At 32.3% G+C, this 21,027-nt stretch overlaps 6 protein-coding genes and 1 pseudogene across 8 annotated transcripts; 1 reads left to right on the top strand and 6 right to left on the bottom strand.

The window, feature by feature from the left end:
• Positions 1-710: 710 nt before the first annotated feature.
• Positions 711-3,376, bottom strand: LOC128395358 (mitochondrial potassium channel ATP-binding subunit-like). Its single transcript, XM_053355770.1, is given in 9 exon segments — positions 711-1,679; positions 1,753-2,027; positions 2,114-2,160; positions 2,163-2,253; positions 2,312-2,533; positions 2,608-2,624; positions 2,627-2,774; positions 2,841-3,153; positions 3,213-3,376. Coding segments are annotated over 9 exon segments (2,067 nt in total). The 5' UTR covers positions 3,281-3,376; the 3' UTR covers positions 711-793.
• Positions 3,377-3,762: 386 nt separating this feature from the next.
• LOC128395367 (enolase-phosphatase E1-like) lies at positions 3,763-4,893 on the bottom strand. Its single transcript, XM_053355786.1, has 2 exons — positions 4,279-4,893; positions 3,763-4,195 (listed from the first exon to the last, which is right to left on the bottom strand). The coding sequence occupies exons 1-2, from the start codon at positions 4,789-4,791 to the stop codon at positions 3,941-3,943; spliced, it is 768 nt and encodes a 255-aa protein (XP_053211761.1). The 5' UTR covers positions 4,792-4,893; the 3' UTR covers positions 3,763-3,940.
• A 2,895-nt stretch (positions 4,894-7,788) lies between these two features.
• On the bottom strand, positions 7,789-8,870 carry LOC128395365 (uncharacterized; annotated as a pseudogene).
• Positions 8,871-8,989: 119 nt separating this feature from the next.
• Positions 8,990-9,892, bottom strand: LOC128395368 (uncharacterized). The gene is made up of 2 exons (XM_053355787.1): positions 9,737-9,892; positions 8,990-9,673 (listed from the first exon to the last, which is right to left on the bottom strand). Exons 1-2 carry the CDS (start codon positions 9,786-9,788, stop codon positions 9,021-9,023), a joined length of 705 nt encoding a protein of 234 aa, XP_053211762.1. The 5' UTR covers positions 9,789-9,892; the 3' UTR covers positions 8,990-9,020.
• Positions 9,893-10,504: 612 nt separating this feature from the next.
• On the bottom strand, positions 10,505-12,960 carry LOC128395369 (ubiquitin-conjugating enzyme E2-22 kDa-like). The gene is made up of 2 exons (XM_053355788.1): positions 12,446-12,960; positions 10,505-12,037 (listed from the first exon to the last, which is right to left on the bottom strand). The coding sequence occupies exons 1-2, from the start codon at positions 12,576-12,578 to the stop codon at positions 11,553-11,555; spliced, it is 618 nt and encodes a 205-aa protein (XP_053211763.1). The 5' UTR covers positions 12,579-12,960; the 3' UTR covers positions 10,505-11,552.
• Positions 12,961-13,339: 379 nt separating this feature from the next.
• Positions 13,340-14,986, top strand: LOC128395370 (dnaJ homolog subfamily C member 12-like). The gene is made up of 3 exons (XM_053355789.1): positions 13,340-13,655; positions 13,768-13,905; positions 14,333-14,986. Exons 2-3 carry the CDS (start codon positions 13,828-13,830, stop codon positions 14,696-14,698), a joined length of 444 nt encoding a protein of 147 aa, XP_053211764.1. The 5' UTR covers positions 13,340-13,655; positions 13,768-13,827; the 3' UTR covers positions 14,699-14,986.
• LOC128395360 (SH3 domain-containing protein Dlish-like) lies at positions 14,984-20,198 on the bottom strand. 3 transcript variants are annotated; one of them, XM_053355776.1, is made up of 5 exons: positions 20,001-20,198; positions 19,678-19,809; positions 19,225-19,336; positions 18,137-19,051; positions 14,984-16,280 (listed from the first exon to the last, which is right to left on the bottom strand). In XM_053355776.1, exons 3-5 carry the CDS (start codon positions 19,271-19,273, stop codon positions 15,685-15,687), a joined length of 1,560 nt encoding a protein of 519 aa, XP_053211751.1. In that variant the 5' UTR covers positions 19,274-19,336; positions 19,678-19,809; positions 20,001-20,198; the 3' UTR covers positions 14,984-15,684. The 3 variants fall into 3 exon arrangements, with proteins under 3 accessions (XP_053211751.1, XP_053211752.1, XP_053211753.1); XM_053355777.1 differs by having other exon boundaries at positions 19,678-19,695; XM_053355778.1 differs by lacking the exon at positions 20,001-20,198 and having other exon boundaries at positions 19,597-19,691.
• Positions 20,199-21,027: the final 829 nt, after the last annotated feature.

The following is a 21,027-nucleotide window of genomic DNA, read 5'->3' as shown; positions in this document are numbered from 1 at the left end:
GAACGAGGTAATCAAACGATGTGAAAATGCTTTCGTTAGAATTACATTGATACATTTTCCGTTTCGAGATTTGGACTTTAATTATTTGGCTGATGTTCTAAGTGGATTCCAATTACATAGAGAAACTTATGTAACACCCAGGGAGGCCCAGGCCATTTTCTACAAGGGCACTTTCATCGGTCATCCGGTTGTTCATCATTTCATCGATGATGCGAATATATTTCAACGAGGTTTCATTTATTGTGCTGCTAAACATTTCGCAATTAATATTGATTTTGCTTACCTGATTACGACTTTCAATGGGCTGACAATTGACGCTCAAGTTGATTCTCAGGTTAAAATTGATACTTATCATGATGAAGATCATGATTTTGATGTGATTGTGAAAAGTGATCAAGGTTTTCCTCCTGATTGGATTGTTGATTATTACAAATCGCTATTAAGATTACCTTTGCTGGTTCCAGAACGAAATGAATGTCATCCAAGTGATGTGGTTAATTATATGCAAATGAAATTCGTTAGATTAACCAAACAGTTTAGTAAACATGTTGATTACAATTTCGCTACTGATGTGATCAACTTTTTCCGTGAGAATAATAAAAAAACACCCGAACAAGTTGAAGCGATGTTTTGTCAAACACCTTCGATTTCATGTTCTGTATCTTAATCGACTTGATAACTTATATCAACAAAGATCAACACAAACATCATTTACACTTCGATAATAATAATAAACATTTAATCAACAATCATTCCCAATAAGTATTAATACATAACAATTACAACAATTTCATCATTTGTCTTGCGCTTGTTGCATAATTAAATTAAAATAAACTCCTTTCTTTTTGATCAATTCTGAATGCGATCCTGTCTCGATTATTTTACCCTTCGATAGGACCACAATTTTATCGGCATTTTGAATTGTACTAAGACGATGGGCAATAATCAGAACTGTTTTTCCCTTCATTACTTTTTCAAGTGCTTCTTGAATTGATTTCTCGGCCGAAGCGTCAAGGGCACTTGTCGCTTCGTCAAGGATTAAAATTGTTGGATTTTTGAGTATCGCTCGAGCGATTGCAATCCGCTGCTTTTGTCCACCCGAAACGGCCAATCCTCTTTCGCCAACTTGAGTATCATAACCATCGGGAAATTGTTTTATAAACTCATCGGCATTTGCTAATTTAGCGGCTTCGTAAACTTCATCATCTGATGCATCGGGTTTTCCGAATCTAATATTTTCTCTAATTGTTGTTGCAAATAAAGTTGGTTCTTGATTTATGTAACCAATCAAGGAACCTCGTAACCAGCGACAGTCTAAACATTTAACATCAGTACCATCAATTTTAATCGAACCTCCATTTACATCGTAAAATCTTTCAATCAATCCAGCGATTGTCGATTTACCAGATCCTGATAGTCCACAAATTGCAGTTACGGTTCCGTGTTGAAGGTCAAGGTTGAAATTGTTTAGAACAGTTTGACCAGGACGAGTGGGGTATGCAAATTGGACATTTTCAAATTGAATGTCACCGGTGGGAAAGGCTAAAGTTGATCCACCAATAGCTGGAATTTTATGCTTGGAATCAATAAACTCGAAGATCCTTTCACCAGCACTACAAGCGCGAATATATTGACCAATAAGGAGAGACAATTGAGCTAATGACCGTTGGACAGTTTGACTGATTAAAAAGAAAATGAAAACAATTAAATGTTACAAGTTGAAAAAATCCATTCGACAGAAGATTAAATCACCTCGCTACAAGAAAAGACATCAAACTTCCTGGAGTAACATCGCCGATCGAAACAAGATAACCTCCCATCATTAGTGTCCCAAGAACTAATCCATTAAGAGCTAAATTGGTGATTCCCCTGAAAATGCCGATTCCAATTCCAAGAGAAACGTTCATTTGATTAGTTAAACTCATCTCATGAGAGAAAGATTGAAATTCCTGATCTTCCAAAGCGAATGCTTTAACAGTTCTAATATCTCCAATTGATTCATTCGCAACCTCGGTGGCTCTTGCAATCTGATGAACAATACAAAACCAAAGGATCAGTTAAGCGGATACAATATTCTTGTAACAATTAAGAAAAAGTCTATTATTATTATGACCTGTTTTTGACATTCGTTTGATAATTGCTTCAAATAGAGTCCAAAATTCTGCCGATCGAAACCATCGCCGGTAGAACTAGTCCCAAAGTGAGCGTCATTTTAGACGAAAGTGAATAAAGTGAAATCGCTGAACCAACAACCTAATTAATTGGAAATCAATGAATTTAGTGAATTGTTCGTGAAAAGAAATTGAATTACCTGAGTTATGCTTCTGATTCCTTGAGAAATAATCAATTTAAATGAACTTTTAAATTCTTGGACATCAGTTGTTAGCCGACTAATTATATCACCGGTTGAATGTTGATCGAAAAATTCAACATCCTGATCAAGAATACATTGGAACAATTTAATTCTTAGATTAAGAGCCATTCGCTCACCGATAATTGATAATGTCGATAGATTGATGAATGTACCTAAGCTCTGAGGGAATGGAAAAATAATAAATAACAATTAGAATAAGATTTAAATTAGCAAATTAAGATTATCAACAAAACCTGTAAGATGTAAAGGAAAGTAAAGTATAAACTGGACTCTTAATTTCGGATAACAATTCACTAATTGACCATTGATTAGTTCCATTAATGTATTTGCTCAGGTCATTGATGATCGATCCAAGTGCCAATGGGATTTTAATGTTGAGCATAGCGACACAAAACGCACTCTGGTTGTGTGAAGAAAAAGTTGATTAGTGATATTGATCTGTTTTTATGCTAGTTAATTAACTCACAGCAATTGAAACAATTAGTAAAATGTAATCGTTTGCTATGAAAGTCCAAATTCTTGACCATCTAAAGTGGTCACTCGTTTCATCCTTTTCGGGGACAGTTTTGGACTCGATGATTTGAGTTACATCAGTTTCGACATGTTGACCAATTTCACAATTAACTCGAACTAAATTGGCCAGGGAATAACCAGAAAGACCAATTAAAGTGGAAGCGAAACTCAATTTAAGTCCATGGGCTTTTAATTGTTGACCAACATTTGATTTGAACTGGAAAACTTTTGAAGGTTTAATAAGCCTGGACACATTTGAATGCCAACTGGACACAATTAACAAATGATTAGATATCAAGAGTAATTAGTTAATCAGTCAACTTACCTTCGGGAAATAGTCAATAAATTGTTTGATCCATGTGAACGAAGCAATTTAACCCCGACAATTAACATGTTGTCAACAAATAAACAAAACTAAAAAAACCAAAACCAAAAACAATAACAATCAATCAGCTGATTAACAGTTCGGTAACTACGGTAACCATTTAAACTTAAATTTAGTTACGCAATTGATTTAATTGGTGAGTTTGAATGTGAATTGAGTTGCTCATTGTACTTTGATTGACTTTTACTGGAAAATTTGAAAGCAATTAAAGGTCATCCAAATGTTCAGTTCGTTGATTATTCAAGACTAATTTAGAACAGTTTTCGGACTTTGATTAGTCCAATTGATCCATTATAGTGTAGATCTTAATATGGATGAATATTTGATTTCGAGAAATAATTAACTGATTGTTTAAGGTGTGGCCCTTTTGAATTGTGGGATTTTTCTTTGCTCTCTTTGTTGGTTTGTCTTTTATTTGGTTAATTGCTCTTGACCATTAACCAAAAATTATTAAGATTATGAAAACTCACAAAGAAATTAGTCTAAATAGTTAATTGAAAATCTATCAAACCAGTGTTATGATAAATATGATAGATATTGTTTACTTTTTTAATTGAATTGGTGATTTAACAAATAATCAAGTTTCATCTGATACGATTTGATTGTTTCCACTTTTACACTGAATGTTGTTGTATTTACAATTTATATCACACGCACACACAATTTGATTATACAAATTTGATCTCATCGAATGATTCAATTGAGGGGAATCTTAAAGTAGTATCTGAATCAACCTCAACATTTCCTGGTCGATAAACAATAATTGAAGTAAATCCAGCGGCTTGAGCTGCGACAGCTTCTTTGGGGACATCAGTTAGAAACAAGAAATCATCAGGCTGACGATTTATCACATTTGCAATCTTGGTGTAACTGGAACTTTCTTGTTTTGGTCCAGTAGTTGTATCAAAATGACCAGAAATGAGCTGTTGAAGAAAAAGAAAACAAAGAATATGATTAATCTCAATAGATAAGAAAGAATCATTTTGATTAATCCAAATCAACTTACCGGCAGCAAATTACCATGAACCGAATGGCCAAAGTGTAATTTTTGCGCTTCTATGCTACCAGATGAGTAGATGTAAATATCACATTGATGATCATTTTTCCACGATTCCAAAGCTTTAGGAACATCATCAAAAACATGTCCTTTAATTGTTCCAGATTCAAATCCATTTTTCCAAATGTGCCCTTGCAATTGTTTGAGAGCAGTACACTTCCTATCAGCAGAGATTAAACCTCTGACATAATTAACCAATTCTCTTCTGAACAACCTCGGCTCCTTATCATCCACACTTCCAGTTAAAGGTTTACCAATTAATCCATCATTAAAATCATCAACTGATTGTTGTCTAATTAACTCAATGTCCTCTCGTAATTGCTCACTGGTCCAATTACTAATAACATGAGACTCCAAATTGTCCTCAGCGTATGGAAATAAAATATCTTTGACAAAGGAAAGTGATGTTGTGGTCCCTTCAATGTCCAACAGGAATACACGATTTCCAGTAACCTTAATCATCGTAAACAAATATAAATAAATGAATAAAAAACGGTAACAATTAAGAGGAGTAAAAAATAACAACAATCAAATCAAATGATTGAAAAAATTTCAAAAACATTTGTTTATTTTTCCAGGGGCTGTCTTCATATTGCAGCTTTTTGGTTAACCGATTTTCCCAAAAATCGTAACAATCAAATTTAATTGCGATTAATATTCAATCTTGTTGAGACAAGAACTTTAATCTCAGTGGATCAGGTTAACTTTCAGATTTGAGAATAAAATTATCATGAAAGTTTCTCTTTGAGTAATGAAAAAAAAAATTGGGAAGAAACAAGAAAATTAAATTTAATCATAATCAATGAATTTACCTTTTCAATCATTTAAATTGTTAAATTATCGCTGATTATGAATGAAAAATTTTTTTCTATCACTTTCAATGTCTTATTATCATCTAAAATTAGTCTTCCTGGAATAAGATGAACATGAAGAAGTGAAAGTTACAGTTAATAAGTTAATTGGACAGTTTTTAGCCCGAGGCACTTCCTGATTAAATCCGGTCACTTAAATCAACTCTATTTTAATATTATCATCATCATCAGATTGATGATGATTGTTCAATTAGTTAACAGTGATACTGATTAATTGAAAATTCGGGTAAAAAGTAAAAGTGGCCTCCGCCTCTTTGATACACCAAACCCACCAGAATCGAGAATCAACTCTTCCGGATTTCTTGGAATTAACTTTTTAATCAAATCTAATTTTACATTCACCAATCAACGAGTCATAATCATAACTGTAAACAACAATCAACATTAATAACGATTAAAGGTAAAGATAAGATTTGGGACAATTTGTTTCTCCAGTGTAAATATCAGTCCAAACAATGAGACTTGTCAACTTTTTCTGTGCTTTTATTGTTTTCATAATTGTCACCGATCAATGTGAGGCCATTTTACGGCCAATCATCCGACTACGTCCGAAAATTGTTCTTGGTAAACATGACCTGATGGACGGAGGTGACGATGATTCTCTTAAAATTTATCGTTCCATTGCTAAGACCGTTATTTCTGGTTATCTATTTGGTGCCCTTCGTCGTCCCTTTATGGGTCCTTGGGGTGCTGGTGGTTGGGACGGTGTTTCACCTTTAAGTGTGACCTTTGCCGTTGGTGGTAAAAGGCCAGGTTATAATCATGGATCGTCTTGTGAGTCCTCGGAATGTGATAAATCACCGAAAGTTGAGAAGATCAAAATTATCGAGAAAGAGAAAGAAAAACCAGTTAAACACATTGTGATCTCTCATAAGATTCTTGGTCCACCAGCGAGTTCAATGTCGGTGACCGGTGGTCATTTGATTCCCAGTATGCTGGAAGAATCAGCAATGGCCGCACTTGGACCAGAATTTTCATCTCCTTGGAGTGAAACTCAAACCAAATACTCAACCTTAGATTCAAGTGGATCTTCAAGTGATTATGGTTTACCTGAAGCTCTGGACACTTCTAAACGAGTGAAAATTGTTAGAGTTAAAGAATCAACTGATTCCAGTGATGATGATGAATACACAGGAGATGATGAAGATGATACAAGTCGCAGTTATCGAGTAATCAAGCGACAAGTTTACACATACAAAGATAAATCAACTGATGATGAACCACAATCATCTAAATATGGCTACAAACCGAATTACCCTGAGGGTGAACATGCAATGGCCGAATCAACCCAAGCCCATGTAATCAGAATGGAAAATTCAACAGAAGAAGTTGATATTTCTACAGAGAATCCAATTAAATCAACCACATCCCTTCCAACCTCTTCCACCTCAACACCCACAACCCCAACCACAACCACCACTCAGCCCCAACTACAACACGAAGCCCGAAAGTGAACCAAATTACAACCGAAACTTCAATTAAAAAATCAAAGAGAAAAAGTTCCTCATCAACGACAATCAGTCCCATTCCATTGACGACAACGAAAACTGTTTCATCTACAGTCAAGACAATTAAAAGTGAATCAACTAATTCGAGTAAATTAATAGTCGGCTCATCTAAACGATCAACTGTTAAATCACCTAAAGAATCAGTGGAAATTGTTGACGATCCTTGGTTAGATTATCTTAATCAAAAAGAGGCTCAAGAAAGTCAATCAACTGGTTCCAAACAATCAACTGTAATCACTGGAGAACCGATTATTGTTAATAAGAAAAAATCAAGAAAAAATAATCGAAGTCAACTAGCAAATCGAAAATCAAAAAAATCTAAATCACAATCGAACAGTAATTCCAGAAATGGTGACCCAATTAACTACAATTGGGATGAACAATTAACTAATCCGAAGATTAATTCAGTGAAAGCTTTTGGAGATGGTTGGGTTTCAAGACGAAGATATCGAAGTAAAAATAAATCAAATCGACGTCGATCATCAAAATCGAGAAGCAAAAAGAACAAAAATCAATCCAAATTTCGAGTAATCAGATTACCAAATTTAGATTCAACTCAAGGGCTTCCCTTTAATCAACTAATTGCTTTACCCTCATCATCTTCACAATCAAGACCAATTGTTTTCCCAGCAACAATCAACCGATCCTATTTAGATTCAAATCCAATTCTTATGCCAACATCAATGTTATCAAAGCAAATGTTCAAAAGGAGATCATCATTATCACCATATTCATTTTAATTGTTAGTCATTAAATTAATTAATCAATCATTCATCTTCATCATTGAATCAATCTTCATCAAATCACCATCACTTTAGACATCAACTTAATCACTTGGATTTCATCAATTTTCCTAATCGTTTTTATTGTAATTTCTTAATTGTTTTTCTTTTTATTTCTTCTAATTGTAAATATTTTCAATTCATTTTCCAATCATGTTGATATTAATACAACATTAAAAAAGAGATAAAAACAAATCAACTCAGTGAAAATCGACTTTCTCTAAGCGATATCACCTCCATAAATGTTTCTTCTGTAGGGAAAATAAGTTCGGTACGATCGGTGGATAGAAACTAAATCATTAATTTGGCAATAATTCCCACCTGTATAGTTGTGTTTCTAATTCGATTGGTGCTGAAGTCGTTGAGGGTGTTTGTGGCCTTACAACGATTTTTGAACGGCTTGACTTGTTTGCATTTCCAAGATAATTGAATTTAGAATAAAAAAGATCGACAATTTTTTTCACTTTTTCAGAACAATTTCGATCTCATCCTTTCTATTATCGATAGTTTTCTGGGGACACGGTTGATAGTGATAGTGATAATTCTGGCAATCTGATTCAACCGTCGGTAAACTATATCGGTAATTTACTAATGGTTCCAATTTGGCCTTAGCAAGAGACGCTGATAACTTTTGTAATCGACTATTGTCTTGATCAGTTTCCTTTTTCTCCAAATCATCCAAGTAGTTTTTGATCATCTGATTGGTTTCAATGATTAAAGGATCGTTGTCTTTACTTTTAGATCTGGCGATTACCTGATCTACATTATTGGCCATTTCCAGTTCCCATTTTGAGTCTAATTGTGATTGAATTGGAAACATCTCAAGATTCATGGTAAATTGTTCAATATATTGTTTTATTTTTTCGGTTCCATCGTAATCAAAGTAATCAGCTTTTTCCATTGCAGTTAAATGTTGATCCAAAATTGATAAACTTTTCTCAGCTAAAGTTAATGTATCTCGGTTAGACTTATCCAAATAGATTTGATTACTTTTAGTTTTCTTAATTGTTTCCAAATTTGTGTTAATCCTTTCATGTAGAAAGTTAATTGCCATCGATACACTATATTGATCAAGAACCTCATCTAAGAGAGTTGATTCCTCCAGTGATAAAACTGATTGACATGTTGTTACTCCTGAAAAATATTCAAAGAAATTGAATGAAAACTGAATTAAATCAGTTTATAATTGTTCACTTACCCAACAGAGTTAAAAGGATAATCACTTTGATTGTCATTGTTGGATCAGATTAATAACCGATTTAAATACACAGAAATCACAGAAATTCAATCAAAAAGTAATTCTATTGATAGTTAATCAATTAGGATTAACAGAGTTGCAGTTGCAATTATAAACTAATACTGAATCAATCCAATCTTGATCATCAATACACTCAAAAAGAGTTTTAATCAGGATAATATTTAAGACAAACACTTAATTACAATCAACTATGATCTATCAACATATCAACTCAGGATCTTCAAATAACGAGATTGATAATTAGGTTTTAATCTTTTATTGATTTTCACAATTAAGTAGACATTTTTTCATTTGATAGTTGATCATATTGAGAGTAAAAAAAATCAGAAATTGTTTTCAACTTTTTTAAATTGTTTCCAATTTGATGATTTTCCGATCCAGAAACATAATTAAATTCAAGCAACGATTTTAATTTAGCTTTTGTCATAGTAAGAGATAATTGTTGAATTATATTGTTACCAACAATCAACTCCTTTGATTCAGTATCGTTGATATAACTTTTGATTAAGATGTTGGTTTCGTTGATTAAATGAATTGCTGGTTTTACATTTAATTGACTAATTAACTCATCAGGAGTCATCGGAACCTTAACCATACCAAAGGAACCAAATCCGATTGGATACAATTCATCTTGTAAAACAAATTGTTCAATGAAATAATTAACCTTGTTTGAACCATCGGTGTCAAAATAATCAGCATCTTTCAGAGTAATTAGTTGATTAACCATCACAGAGTAAAATTTTTCATTCAAATCAAACAAATCGCGTCTTGATTGGTCCAAATTAACAGTTAGATTCTTAATCTTTCCGATCATTTCCTTATTATAATTGATTCGAGTTTTCAAAAATGATACAACCAACGACGGACTGTACTTCTTGACTACACTTCGCAAAAAATCAGCCTCTTTTATTGATGAACTTGTACCTGAACAGAAAACACCAACAATTAGTACTAATTGTTTGAAACTTTACAATCAATTGAACTTACCTATGGTCAAAGTGATTAAAAACACAATCAGAACCCATGAAACTTTAATCATATTCACAATTTAATTGAGTCAGTTGTTTACAATTAAGTAGCACAATCAGTAAGTTATTAACATCTACTATTAATAATTTTGATTGTAATTGACTTACCAATCAAAAAGATAATTATTAATAACACTTGAGTAGTTAATTGTTATCATTGATTTGATTTGTTTTCATTTCTTAGATTAAGTCAATGTTTAAAAAAATGTGCTCCTTAATTGTGTTTGGTTAATTGTAGTTTTTTCCTCAATCCAATTCAATAATTAGCAGTGAATTAACAAAGAAATGTTTTTAATTGATTTCTGAGCGATCAAAAGTTAATTGTACAATTTGTATCTTCTTAATTATTTTGATTTCGAAACTAAATATTATCTTGATGATGATGATAATTGATAACAGTTAAAACTAATAACTGGATCTTTTAAATTTAACTTTTTCGTTACTAATCAAGAAACTAATTAGTTCCGGATGAACATTAAATCGTTTGAGATTCACCGGAAGAGTTGATTATTGTGATACAATTAAAACATCGTTTAAGGTATTAATTACTTAAGTTCCAACTATTAAGTTAAACTATTAATTGTTGAGAATCGTAGCTAATAAAATGTGATAGATTTTAACAGGGAAAATACAATTAAGAGTATAAACTTTGTTAATGATGATGATTTATAAATGGTTTACACTTTAAATTGTTGAACGATTTTTGGAAAAAAAAATTCATGATTAATTATAGTTTTATGGTGATTAACCATTTTAATAATAATTTCATTTGTTTTTGAGCCTTTGATCCAATTCTCAATCAAAGGTAGTGGGAATGGGATTAAATCAAATCGGCAATTATTACAATTAAAGGTTAATTGTAAATAATTTTACTCTTTCTCGTAATTATTTGTTGATTCTCACTTTTGATTAGGAATGGAAAAAAACAAAATAGGATTAGGATTAGGATTAGGACTATGGGATTGGGATTATTTTTTATGCTGTGATGTATTCTGATGGGAAAACTTTTATCGAGATAAATTGTTAGTTAATTGTTTACAGTTGATCGTCCTACAACAGCAGCAAAGTAACAATTGGTTGATTTGTATTTGTTTTTGGCAGAAGAAAATTAATTTCTTGTAAGTAAACAGCTGATTGGGAAGGAGGAAAACAATTTTTGTTATGAAATGTCCAGAAAAGTGAGCAATTCAATTGTAGGAATTAGTGGTTCATGATGATTTCAATTGTAGTAGAAATTGTAATTATAATGGTAAATTAGAAGTAATTTGTTTGATTGCATTGAATATCCTTTCCTTTTTTAGTTCACCTAAACAATTACCCCATTGATTTACCCGAAGACTGTCAAAAAAAAGAAACAAAAATTTAACTGTTTACATGGGTATTTATCAGCATTATTAACACAATCAATGGATAATTAAACAATCTTAATCATTATTAACAGTTATCATTAATAGTTGTTTTGTATGTCCGTCATTTGGTGTTTGTAGTAACTGGAATGATGTATCTTTATATAAGGTTCTGCGGTTGCAAATGAAGAAAGGTAAGATTTTTTGGATTCCCTGATAATTACTATAAATGATAAGTTGATATCATTTATCATAATACTGAGAATATATATTGAGAATATCCAATCAGTCTTTAAAGATCTTTTCTTTTGATACCCGACAATTTGATGTTTTCCTTAATTCAAATACAACAGCAGAAAAATGAGTGAAGACACAAACAGAATGATGAAGACGGATTTAAATTAATGATTTAGGCTGAACATGGAATTGTTAAGGTAACAGTGATTGAGTAGCCCGATCAAGATCCCAATTATTTGATGATAATGCAACTCGAGCTTGATGTTCACTACAACTCATGACTTCACATAGTTTAGCTATTTTAGCATCGAAATCAGGATTGAACCATTTTTCTTTATCATTTTCGGGCCGAGCATAAACTGAGGTCCAGTGTTTAGCTGTTTGAGCAAACAGTTGATAATTTTCCTTAAACTGCTTGGCAACCACAGCATCCTGAGGATCATCCGGTTCAGCTGCGGCTAATAAAGCTTGTAAACTGAGTAAAACTGTCCTTATGGTCATTGCAGCTGCCCACTGATCTTTCAAAATATCCAAACAAATTGCGCCGGTAACTGATGAAATATTTGGATGCCAAATTTTGGTTGTGAATCTCATCTTAGGAGGATTAAATGGATAAGTTTGAGGTATTTTAATTTCTAAATTGAATACACCTCCTTCATATGGAGTATCAGGAGGACCTAAAGGAGATGAAGAGTAAAGAAGAAAATATTAGAATAGAAAATATCAAGTTAGTTGAATCTTCCTAAGGTTAAAGATTTCATCAGAAAGAGATTAATAACTGAGAGTTTAGGTGACAATGGATTTAAGATTGTATCAAGAAAACAACAAATTATCTTGTCATTGTTGGTTAAATTGATACAATTGGTGTGCTTAAAAATAATCAACACAGAGAGAAGGACTTGGATCAATGATCTCTGTAAGAGTTGAGAGAGAGACAGAGAAGCCTTTTTGGATTAGCAATACACTAAAGAACTCAATTTTTGCAGGTTAAATTAAAGAAAGGGAGAGAGAACACATAACAAGTAATGTAGAAGGGAAAAAGAAATTGTTTGATCAGCAGAGAGAGAGAGAGAGATTAAGCTTACCTGTGATTTTTCCTGTGAATTCTAATAAACTACCATTTACTAGTTCTATAGAAATTGATTTTCGCTGAGCTTCGTCAAATTTGGCCACCTCGTTCAACTCACGTTGTATCCTTTGGGTCGCAATATTGGCCATTATTAAAACGAAAACGAGAAAAAATCAAAGGTAAACACACAGAGATAGTTAGATAAGTAAATAGAGATAGAAAATGCGAAAGAGAGAAAGAGAGAGAGAGAGAGGAAGAGAAGGAGAGATGGAGAGATTTTTGAAAATGTGACCAAAAGAAGTGGAAAACAGAGGAAGAAAGGAAAAGAGAAAGAGAAAGAGAGAAAGGGAGAGAGAGAGAGAGAGAGTCACTCAGAAAACAGAATAGAATATCTAACACCAGAATTTTCTACAGAATTTGAAACAAAATGATGAAAAGATGAAGAAGATTAAAAGAAAGAAAGAGAAAGAGAGAGAGAGAGATAGAGAGAGAGCGTGTGTTTTATGAAGAGAAAGAGAGCGAGAGAGAAAAAAAGAAAAGAAAAAATAATGAAGACAGAAGGTAGAAAGAGAGAAAACGCAAAAGAATAACAATTGTATCGTATTGAAAATGTTTTAACACAAAATTAAGAACGAAGGTTAATTGTTAACCAATTTAATCACAGACTGTTAATAGTTAATAAATTTAGGTGACAATTAAAAGAAGAGAAAAAAATCAAGAGTAAAGATGATGAATGAATACCGACAGAAAAAAAGAAACAAAATTTCTCGGTTCCTCTAAAAGCTTTTCACCTGCTCAGATGTTGGGGGAAATTCCAATTCCACCCCCAACTACAAATTCTCTGTTTTTGAGTAGCAACAAATTAGAACTTTAATTATTAATTACAATTAAATTCTATTCTTTTTGTTTAATTGTGAATTATTTTAACCGAATTACATTGAACGGCTGAAGGAAAGTCATTTATTCTTACCACTGGTTTCGATTAATATCTAATCTTAAAGAAAGAAGTGAAAACCTCTCACTTTGTATATTCACTTCACTTGTTGATTTGTTTTTTTTTTCTCACTGTGATAACAATTTCCAAGGTTGATTTAATTTACTCTAATTGTGATTACTTGATCATCACCATCACCATCACCATAATCTGTTTATCAATTGATGAAATAGTTTCAAAATTCAAAGAGATCAGGAAACAATAAATTGATTGATTTTCGGAGCCACAGTTGGTATGTTTTCCTTTGTTTATTCTGGTTTATTTTGGTTCTTTTCTATTTTCTTAATTGTTGTTCTTTATTTTCTCTAATTATCTGATTCTTTTGTGTGATTTTCTAATCTCAGGTGTGTCCATTCTGTTTCCATCGGAATTCTATTGGAATCAATTACTTACCAGCGAATAAAATGGAAGATATTTTTTCGTTTGACAAAAATCACGATGACAATTACTACAAGATTCTTGGGTGTGATCGATTATCCAATGTATGTTAATATTAATTAGTCGAAGATTGTAATTGCCCAACTAATTCTTAATAAGTTTACCAAATTGCTGAAAGATGAAAGTGATTAAACATCTCGTTGATAGAGTTGACCAGCTATCTGATATTCTGGTTGATTCTGTATGAATTTCTCCTTGAAATTCAATTTATTCAATTGATCCAGTTTAGTGAATTTTACAATATTTATAAAATTGATTTTCATTCACATCGAACCATTTAATTGTGATTATATAAACAGTCACCATCAACGATAATCACAAAGATACATTAACAATAAGTGCTCATCAAGTGGTTTTGCAATAATATCACTGACATAGTCTCACCAAGCAAATTTATCTTCCTGTTTTCTTTATCCAACAATTAACTCAACTGATTGTGATTGTTTTATTTTTTTCTTTGTCTATTTACAGGTTGATCAAATTTTGAAAGAATATCGACTTCGAGCAATTAAATGTCACCCAGATAAACATCCTGACGACGCAACAGCAACTCAAGAATTTGAGAAACTACAAAAGGCCAAAGAAGTTCTAACCGATGCTGAGAATCGTAAACAATACGATAAATGGCTCGATTCAGGAATTTCTCTTCCATTCGATAAATGGACTAATGTTTCTCGTAATGTTCACACTTCGCTCCACTGGATGAATCGACGAACCACCAACCCAATGATTTCCTTACCTGATGATAGTCAAACTTTTAAATCAAATCAATTTACTTGGGAACGCGATTATGATGATGACGAAGTTCTTAGAAAATTTCGTAATTATGAACTTTAAGCTGACAAATTTCCATAAAAAATCACCAATTTACTTCCATAAATTTCACTTGTTGTGATTAGTTAATAGAATTTACAATTATCTATAATAATTTATGTTCTAATTATTGAAAGTTTATCATCCATTTGACCAAAAATCTTTACGAAAATTGTTAATCTTTTCTCAGAATTTAATGTTACGATCAATTAATTGCTCTCTATCCTTGTATCCGCACAATTATTTTTCTCAACAACAATTTCCTTATAATTAAGTTGAAATTAATTGATTAAAACGAGAAAATCAAAATTAGATTTAACTTTTGTTTAATATCATTTGATACAAAGTGTTCTTATCAAAAGATCAATTGAACTCAATAGAGGAAAAGACAGTTAGCAAAATTAAGTTAAATAGTAAAAAAAAAAGTACAATTAACAGTTATAAACTGACGATTAGGATGATGATGATAATTGTGAATGAAATTGATGTGAAAATGTTGATTGGGTCATTTAAAATAATAAAGAAATACAGAAATAAAGATAAACATTAATGGTTGATGTGAGAAAGAGGTATCAAAGTTGATTATGATGAGAAGATGTTTGATTAAATCTCCAATATTATCTTGCTTTAAATCATGTTTATGATTATAATTAAATCCAGTGAGTGTGTGTGTGTTAATCGTCAATCAACGGATAAAGAAAATAAAAAAACAAAACACAAATTAAATCCACTTTAAGATTTGTAACTGTTTTTTCATCCATTTTTTATAAAGTAGAAACTGTGATTAACTTTGATTATCATCTTAAGAGGATGTGATTAAAAATGATTATGATGATGATCATGATGATTATGATGATGTTTGATGGCCCCTCTTTTTTTTGCAAACAAAATGTAAACAGAATTCAATCAATCAGGGTTATCCTTAATTAGATTGCGACGATGATTTGTGACATTAATGAGTTACAACAATTAATAGAAATTAATTTCTTTTTCTTTCTTTTTGCTTTTCGTTATGAGGTAATAGCGGGAGGTCTCGCGTAGGCTTTGGGTATGAAACCATATTTACGCACTTTGGGTGCGTAAGCCCAAAGCCAACCATCAACTGTTTGATTATTGTAATTAGCGTAAATCCAATCACCTCTTCTGACACTAAGATCATCTGGTGCTTGAGCTTTATAATCATATAACATGACCAACTCGGTTCCATGAGGACGACCTCCTTCAATCAACGGTGTCATTAAAAGTCCACCACCACCATAAGTACCATCATCATCTTGAGATGGAGGTGGAGGTGGAGGACTGGATGAGATAACATCATGATCACCATTCAATAAGTTATGATTAATAAATGAATGATTATTATTATTATTATGTTGATGATTTAAAACTCCAAATGATCCTAAATTTACTCCTCCAAGAATCCCAACACTTTCTTCACCTCCCCCACCTACACCACCACCACCACCACCTCCTCCACCTCCTCCTCCACTTCCAGCACCACTTTCAGCTCCATTTCCATTGGGCAATCGGTTTATTGAGCTACATGAATTACCATTTGAGGTGGGCGCTGAGGAGTTTGCTGCCTGCTGATGAACCATACTGGGGTCTGAATATCAAGGGCACAGGTAAGAGTAGAAGGAAAAAAAAAGATCATTAGTTGAGTTCTTGAAACTTGGATTTCTCTCTTCTTTTTTTTATTTCTTCATCTTTTTCATCTTTTTCTCTCTTTTTACTTCTTCTTCATCACCATCACCATCATCTTCATCTTATTCTCATTTAATTGCTACAGCCTTGTCTCGTCTTCAGGTAAACTCTCTTCGGATCGTTAATACGTTACCCCAGACACCTTATCCTCAGTTGATTTAATACACTAAACTTGAAAAAGGTTAAATTTTACATTCTGGGCGGATCAGTGAAGTTTTTTATGTAACCGGCGTGTTTCTTGATTGAAACCATATTGTATGTATAGATAAAGAAGAGAAAAAGATGATGATGATGATGGTTAACAAGAAGAACAAGAAACAAGAACTAGAAAAAGAAAAAGATGATTTTGATGATAGTGGAGAAGAAAAAAGAGCTGAGAATGGAAAAGGAATAGATAGTTGGTTAGGAAAAGAAGAGAGAATAAAAATAGGGAGGGAGAATAGAAAAGGAGAAGGAGGAAACAAGAAAAAAAAAAAACAACGAAAATTGGGCGAGGATTAAAGGTAAAAACACCATAATAGCGATTCGATGATCGGGATGATCATTTCATTACTTTTCTTGTCAGACTTTTATCATCAACTACTCTGTTTGATTTTGTTTCTCACCATAATCAAATATCAGAAGCAGAGAATATATATAGACTGAACCAGCGGGAATCTTATTATTATTATGGTCAGTATAAGGTAAATATCAAGAGTCTGGAGGGTGGAGAAGATAAAGAGATGAGGATGAAAGATGCTCAGGAAAAGTTTACTTTTTCTCTATATTTTTTTATCTGTTTCTCTCTCTCTTTAAGTTACAATCACACATAAATCTTGGACAACCAACGCTACTATTACGATATGATCGAGTGAGAAGGGAGGAGAATTATGAGTGAGAGAGAGAGAAACGCTCTTAATTACTAGTTTTGTCTCTCTCACTCTCTTTCTCATCTTCTTCAAGATTTCTCCTACCGATATTTGACTTAAAAAGACCTGCCTAAGACACACACAGCGGTAAATAACTGTGAGACCGTAAAATGAGATAGTCTCACAAGAAGAGAAGACAAGGTCAAGATTGGGTAGTAAAAAACGGAGAACGGAGTTGACCTTACGTTTGTCTCTCTTTCATCCTCATCCTTATCTTCATCTTCACGGTAACAAGCATCAGCAGCAAAAAAGCACTTGTTTCAAATCTGGGTAGCTAAGTGGGTGTTTAAACTAGATTCAAATCAAATGAGAGAGAGAGAGAGAGAGAGAGATGAGGATGATTCAAAAGATGAGGAGAGAGAGACAAACATAAAGATGAGATGATGAGAGAAAGGTAGAAATTAAGATGAGATTTTTACAAAAAACGTTCTGCACGCAAACTTAAAACACTAAAAAAATAAAAGAAACAATCATCAATCCATTAAAAGGATTAAATCAACCTTTTAATCTTTAAGTTTATCTTCTTGTCCAATTTAATTGATAGACGTGTGAATGTTTAAAATATCAATGGAAAACAAGGTAATAAATAAAAGATTCTAGACACAATTATTAGTGACAATTCGTTGATTGTCAGATTATGTTGAACATTTAAAAAATAAAAAGTTCTCATTGATCGTTGTCGCGGTTTTTTTTTCTTTAGAAAAAGATAAAAGAGCGCAATGTTTGAAATGGAAAACTTTTCATTTTTTCTCGCAATTTGGTGAGAGAAAGAGGAGGGAAGAGAAGAAAAGAGAATTTATTTGCATCCTAGTAATTAACTGAGATTAATTCGAATAAGAGACATTCTTACCTTGTATCATTTCGAAGGGACAAAGAAAAGCTGATGGGACAAAACCTTCTTGACCATCTGATCGGACAATCCAATACCAATCAGAATCATCTTTATTTAACACAGTCACTGATTCACCTCTTTCAACACTAACGTCATTCTCATCGCGAGCGATAAATGTAAATAAAACAATATAATGACCAGAAGGATCCTTGTTAAATGGTGAAACCTCAATGGTTGGCGTTGAACTTTTGTTATCGGCGAGTTGACAACGATTTGAGTTTTTAATATCTTCTTCATGGCTTTGGTTACTATTGGAATAATGATGATTTAGATGATGAGAGGATGAATGATGATGATGATGATGGTGGTGATTAGATGAATGATGAGATAAATGAAAATTGCTAGAGTTGTGGTTATTATTGACATTTAGATTGCTATTGATGATATTATTGTTGTTATTTAGATTCTGAGTGCTACTACTGTTATTGGTATTGTGGTGATGATTGTGATGAGATGAGATATTAAGATAAGTTGAATGGTGATTATTATGATTAATTTCATTAGTTGACTCAAATGTGGTACCATTTGTGGTGTTTTCCAGTCTATGAGCTTTTTTGTGTTTCACATTTAACGCTAAATCTGCAAGATGACTGCCAATTGGTGAACAATACGAATGAGGTATGAAACCTTCCTGATTATTTTCGGCAATCACATAGATCCAACCTTTCTCTTGATATAAAATATCAACTATTTGGCCTCGTTTAACTTCAAGTTCATCATCAACACAGGGATTAAAATCATGTAGAACAACCATCTTGGAATCAGGTGATAAACCATTTTCTTTTTCAATACCAACACGCACAAGTGTCTCAATGGAAGCACTTCCAGTTATACGACCAAGGATCGGCTGACGAACCGGTGGTTTGTCTAAATCTAAACGATTGAGAAAAAAAGAGATACAATTCAATTTCAACAGTAAACAATCATGACGAAATATAGAGGGAAACAATGAGAAGAGAGAGAGAGAGAGTAAAGAAAGAACTTGTTGATTAAATGTTGAAGGAGAAAAATGAATAGAAAAACATTGGAAATGAATATAAACAAACCTTTGGTTTTCTTATTTCGTCTGACACGAGCAGAGCACAGGAAGGCCATTTCCGGTTCACCTGCTGACCAGTGATGATTCACAAAAAGAGGTTCACTGGCTAATTAGTTGTTCTAATTAGCAAAAACAAAACAATACGGAGAATGAGAGATGAAGAAAAAGATATTCAGGTGAAACAATAAGACACAAACATTGGAAGTTAAGGTAAATGTTGAGTAGAAAAGAAAAAAAAGGAAAAAAGTTTGAAAGTTCTTCTCATTCAGAGTGAGGATGTAGAGAGAAACAGTGGAAAATGAAGGATGATAGAAGAAGAGAAAGAAAGAGAGAAAAGGAAGAGATGATGAGAGAGAGAGAGAGAGAAGGTTGAACTTGCCTGAGGGCGATGAGATTGGAAGATTTACTGATGATCGTTCTCTTTTCTTCTCTCATCATCTCACTATTATTATCAACTTACCTTTTTCTTTTCTTTTGTCTTGAATAGAAGAAGAAGAAGAAAAAATCGTTGGTTAATATTAATAATAATCTCCAATGATAATTAATAAATTATGCTAATTCCAAATGAGAAGAAAAAAACAACACATAAACACTGATAGAAAAAAAAAGAAAGAGAAACAAAACAGAGAGAAAGAGAAAGAGAAAGAAAAAAAAAGAAACATGAAGAAAGAGAGAAAATCATAAGAGAGAAATAAAAATGATAGAAAAAGAGAGAGAGAAAGAGAAAAACAAAAAGCGAGGGAACATAAAAAAAAGCGAAGAGAAAAAAGTGAATCAACTCACCCAAGAGAAACAAATACAACTAAATTAACCATTTACATTGTAACAATCAATAAATTGTTAAAGTAGAAGTAATAAAAAACCATTGAGATGATTAAACGATTAGTTGAACAAATCAAGTTAAAAGAAAAGAGCAATTTAATTGTGAAGGCGAAACAAATTGACTCCAACACAGAGATGATCAAGAGACAACAACACAACATATGATTAAGAATTAAACATGAGTGGGAGTCTTTTGATAATCTCCCTCTCTCTCTCTCACTCACTCGCCCTTCATCATCTTCCTATTTACCTGGTGGGTTTAGATGGACAATCAATGTGAGTTAATTTGTATTCATGATTGTGGTTAAGATTGTCAATAATTTAAACCTACACTTTTCATTGATTGTGAAAATTAACCCAAGTGTAGAAATTAACTAACTAGTAAATTATCATTAACTTGGAGATGATTAAGATTAAATTAAATTTCTTATTCTTCCATGAATATGCTAATCAATTTGAAGAATTAATTTAATTAACATTTGAAAGCCGAAAAACAATACGTTCAATGTCCCAATGTTTTTCTTTCATCATATTAAAAGTTTTCTGATTTCGTTGGAAACTTTTTCGTAACAATTTAATTGTTTGTCATTTGTTTTGTCACTTTTTCTTTCATTCAATTTCAATGATCAATTTTCAATAAACTAATCGTAGTTTTCTAGTTGATTTGGTTAATCTTAATTGTTAACAATGAAAAGGTGAGTTTACCTTTTTTTCATCAATTGTTTGGGTTACTATTTGATTGGAAGGCTCGTCAATCAAATCATCATCATGTTAATAATCAAGTTAATCATTAAGATCAATGAACTGTGGCTATTATATTGGTTCAATTGGTTAGATGATGTTAATTTGATCATCATTATGATGATGAGGAAGATGATTAAGTCTTTAGTTTAATTGTAAAGTAAATTTATGTTTATGATTATGCATAATCCATTTATCATTAAATAAATTAGACTTGACCATCATTATCATCATCATAATGATTAAC

The sequence above is a fragment of the Panonychus citri genome, unplaced genomic scaffold, assembly GCF_014898815.1.
Source record: "Panonychus citri isolate SS breed McGregor unplaced genomic scaffold, ASM1489881v1 Contig00141, whole genome shotgun sequence".
Lineage (NCBI taxonomy): Eukaryota > Metazoa > Arthropoda > Arachnida > Trombidiformes > Tetranychidae > Panonychus > Panonychus citri.
The sequence above is the reverse complement of the archived record's forward strand: the minus strand, read 5'-3'. Positions and strand labels throughout refer to the sequence as shown.

Coding starts and splice junctions, on each gene's coding strand:
- LOC128395367 (XM_053355786.1), bottom strand. CDS start 4,791: ATGATTAAGGTTACTGGAAATCGTGTATTCCTGTTGGACATTGAAGGG. Junction 4,196..4,278: donor TTCATGGTAATTTGCTGCCG/GTAAGTTGATTT, acceptor TTTCTTCAACAG/CTCATTTCTGGTCATTTTGA.
- LOC128395368 (XM_053355787.1), bottom strand. CDS start 9,788: ATGATTAAAGTTTCATGGGTTCTGATTGTGTTTTTAATCACTTTGACC. Junction 9,674..9,736: donor TTTAATCACTTTGACCATAG/GTAAGTTCAATT, acceptor TTTTCTGTTCAG/GTACAAGTTCATCAATAAAA.
- LOC128395369 (XM_053355788.1), bottom strand. CDS start 12,578: ATGGCCAATATTGCGACCCAAAGGATACAACGTGAGTTGAACGAGGTG. Junction 12,038..12,445: donor ATTCACAGGAAAAATCACAG/GTAAGCTTAATC, acceptor CATCTCCTTTAG/GTCCTCCTGATACTCCATAT.
- LOC128395370 (XM_053355789.1), top strand. CDS start 13,828: ATGGAAGATATTTTTTCGTTTGACAAAAATCACGATGACAATTACTAC. Junction 13,906..14,332: donor GGTGTGATCGATTATCCAAT/GTATGTTAATAT, acceptor GTCTATTTACAG/GTTGATCAAATTTTGAAAGA.
- LOC128395360 (XM_053355776.1), bottom strand. CDS start 19,273: ATGGCCTTCCTGTGCTCTGCTCGTGTCAGACGAAATAAGAAAACCAAA. Junction 19,052..19,224: donor ACGAAATAAGAAAACCAAAG/GTTTGTTTATAT, acceptor TCAATCGTTTAG/ATTTAGACAAACCACCGGTT. Junction 16,281..18,136: donor TCCCTTCGAAATGATACAAG/GTAAGAATGTCT, acceptor CTTGATATTCAG/ACCCCAGTATGGTTCATCAG.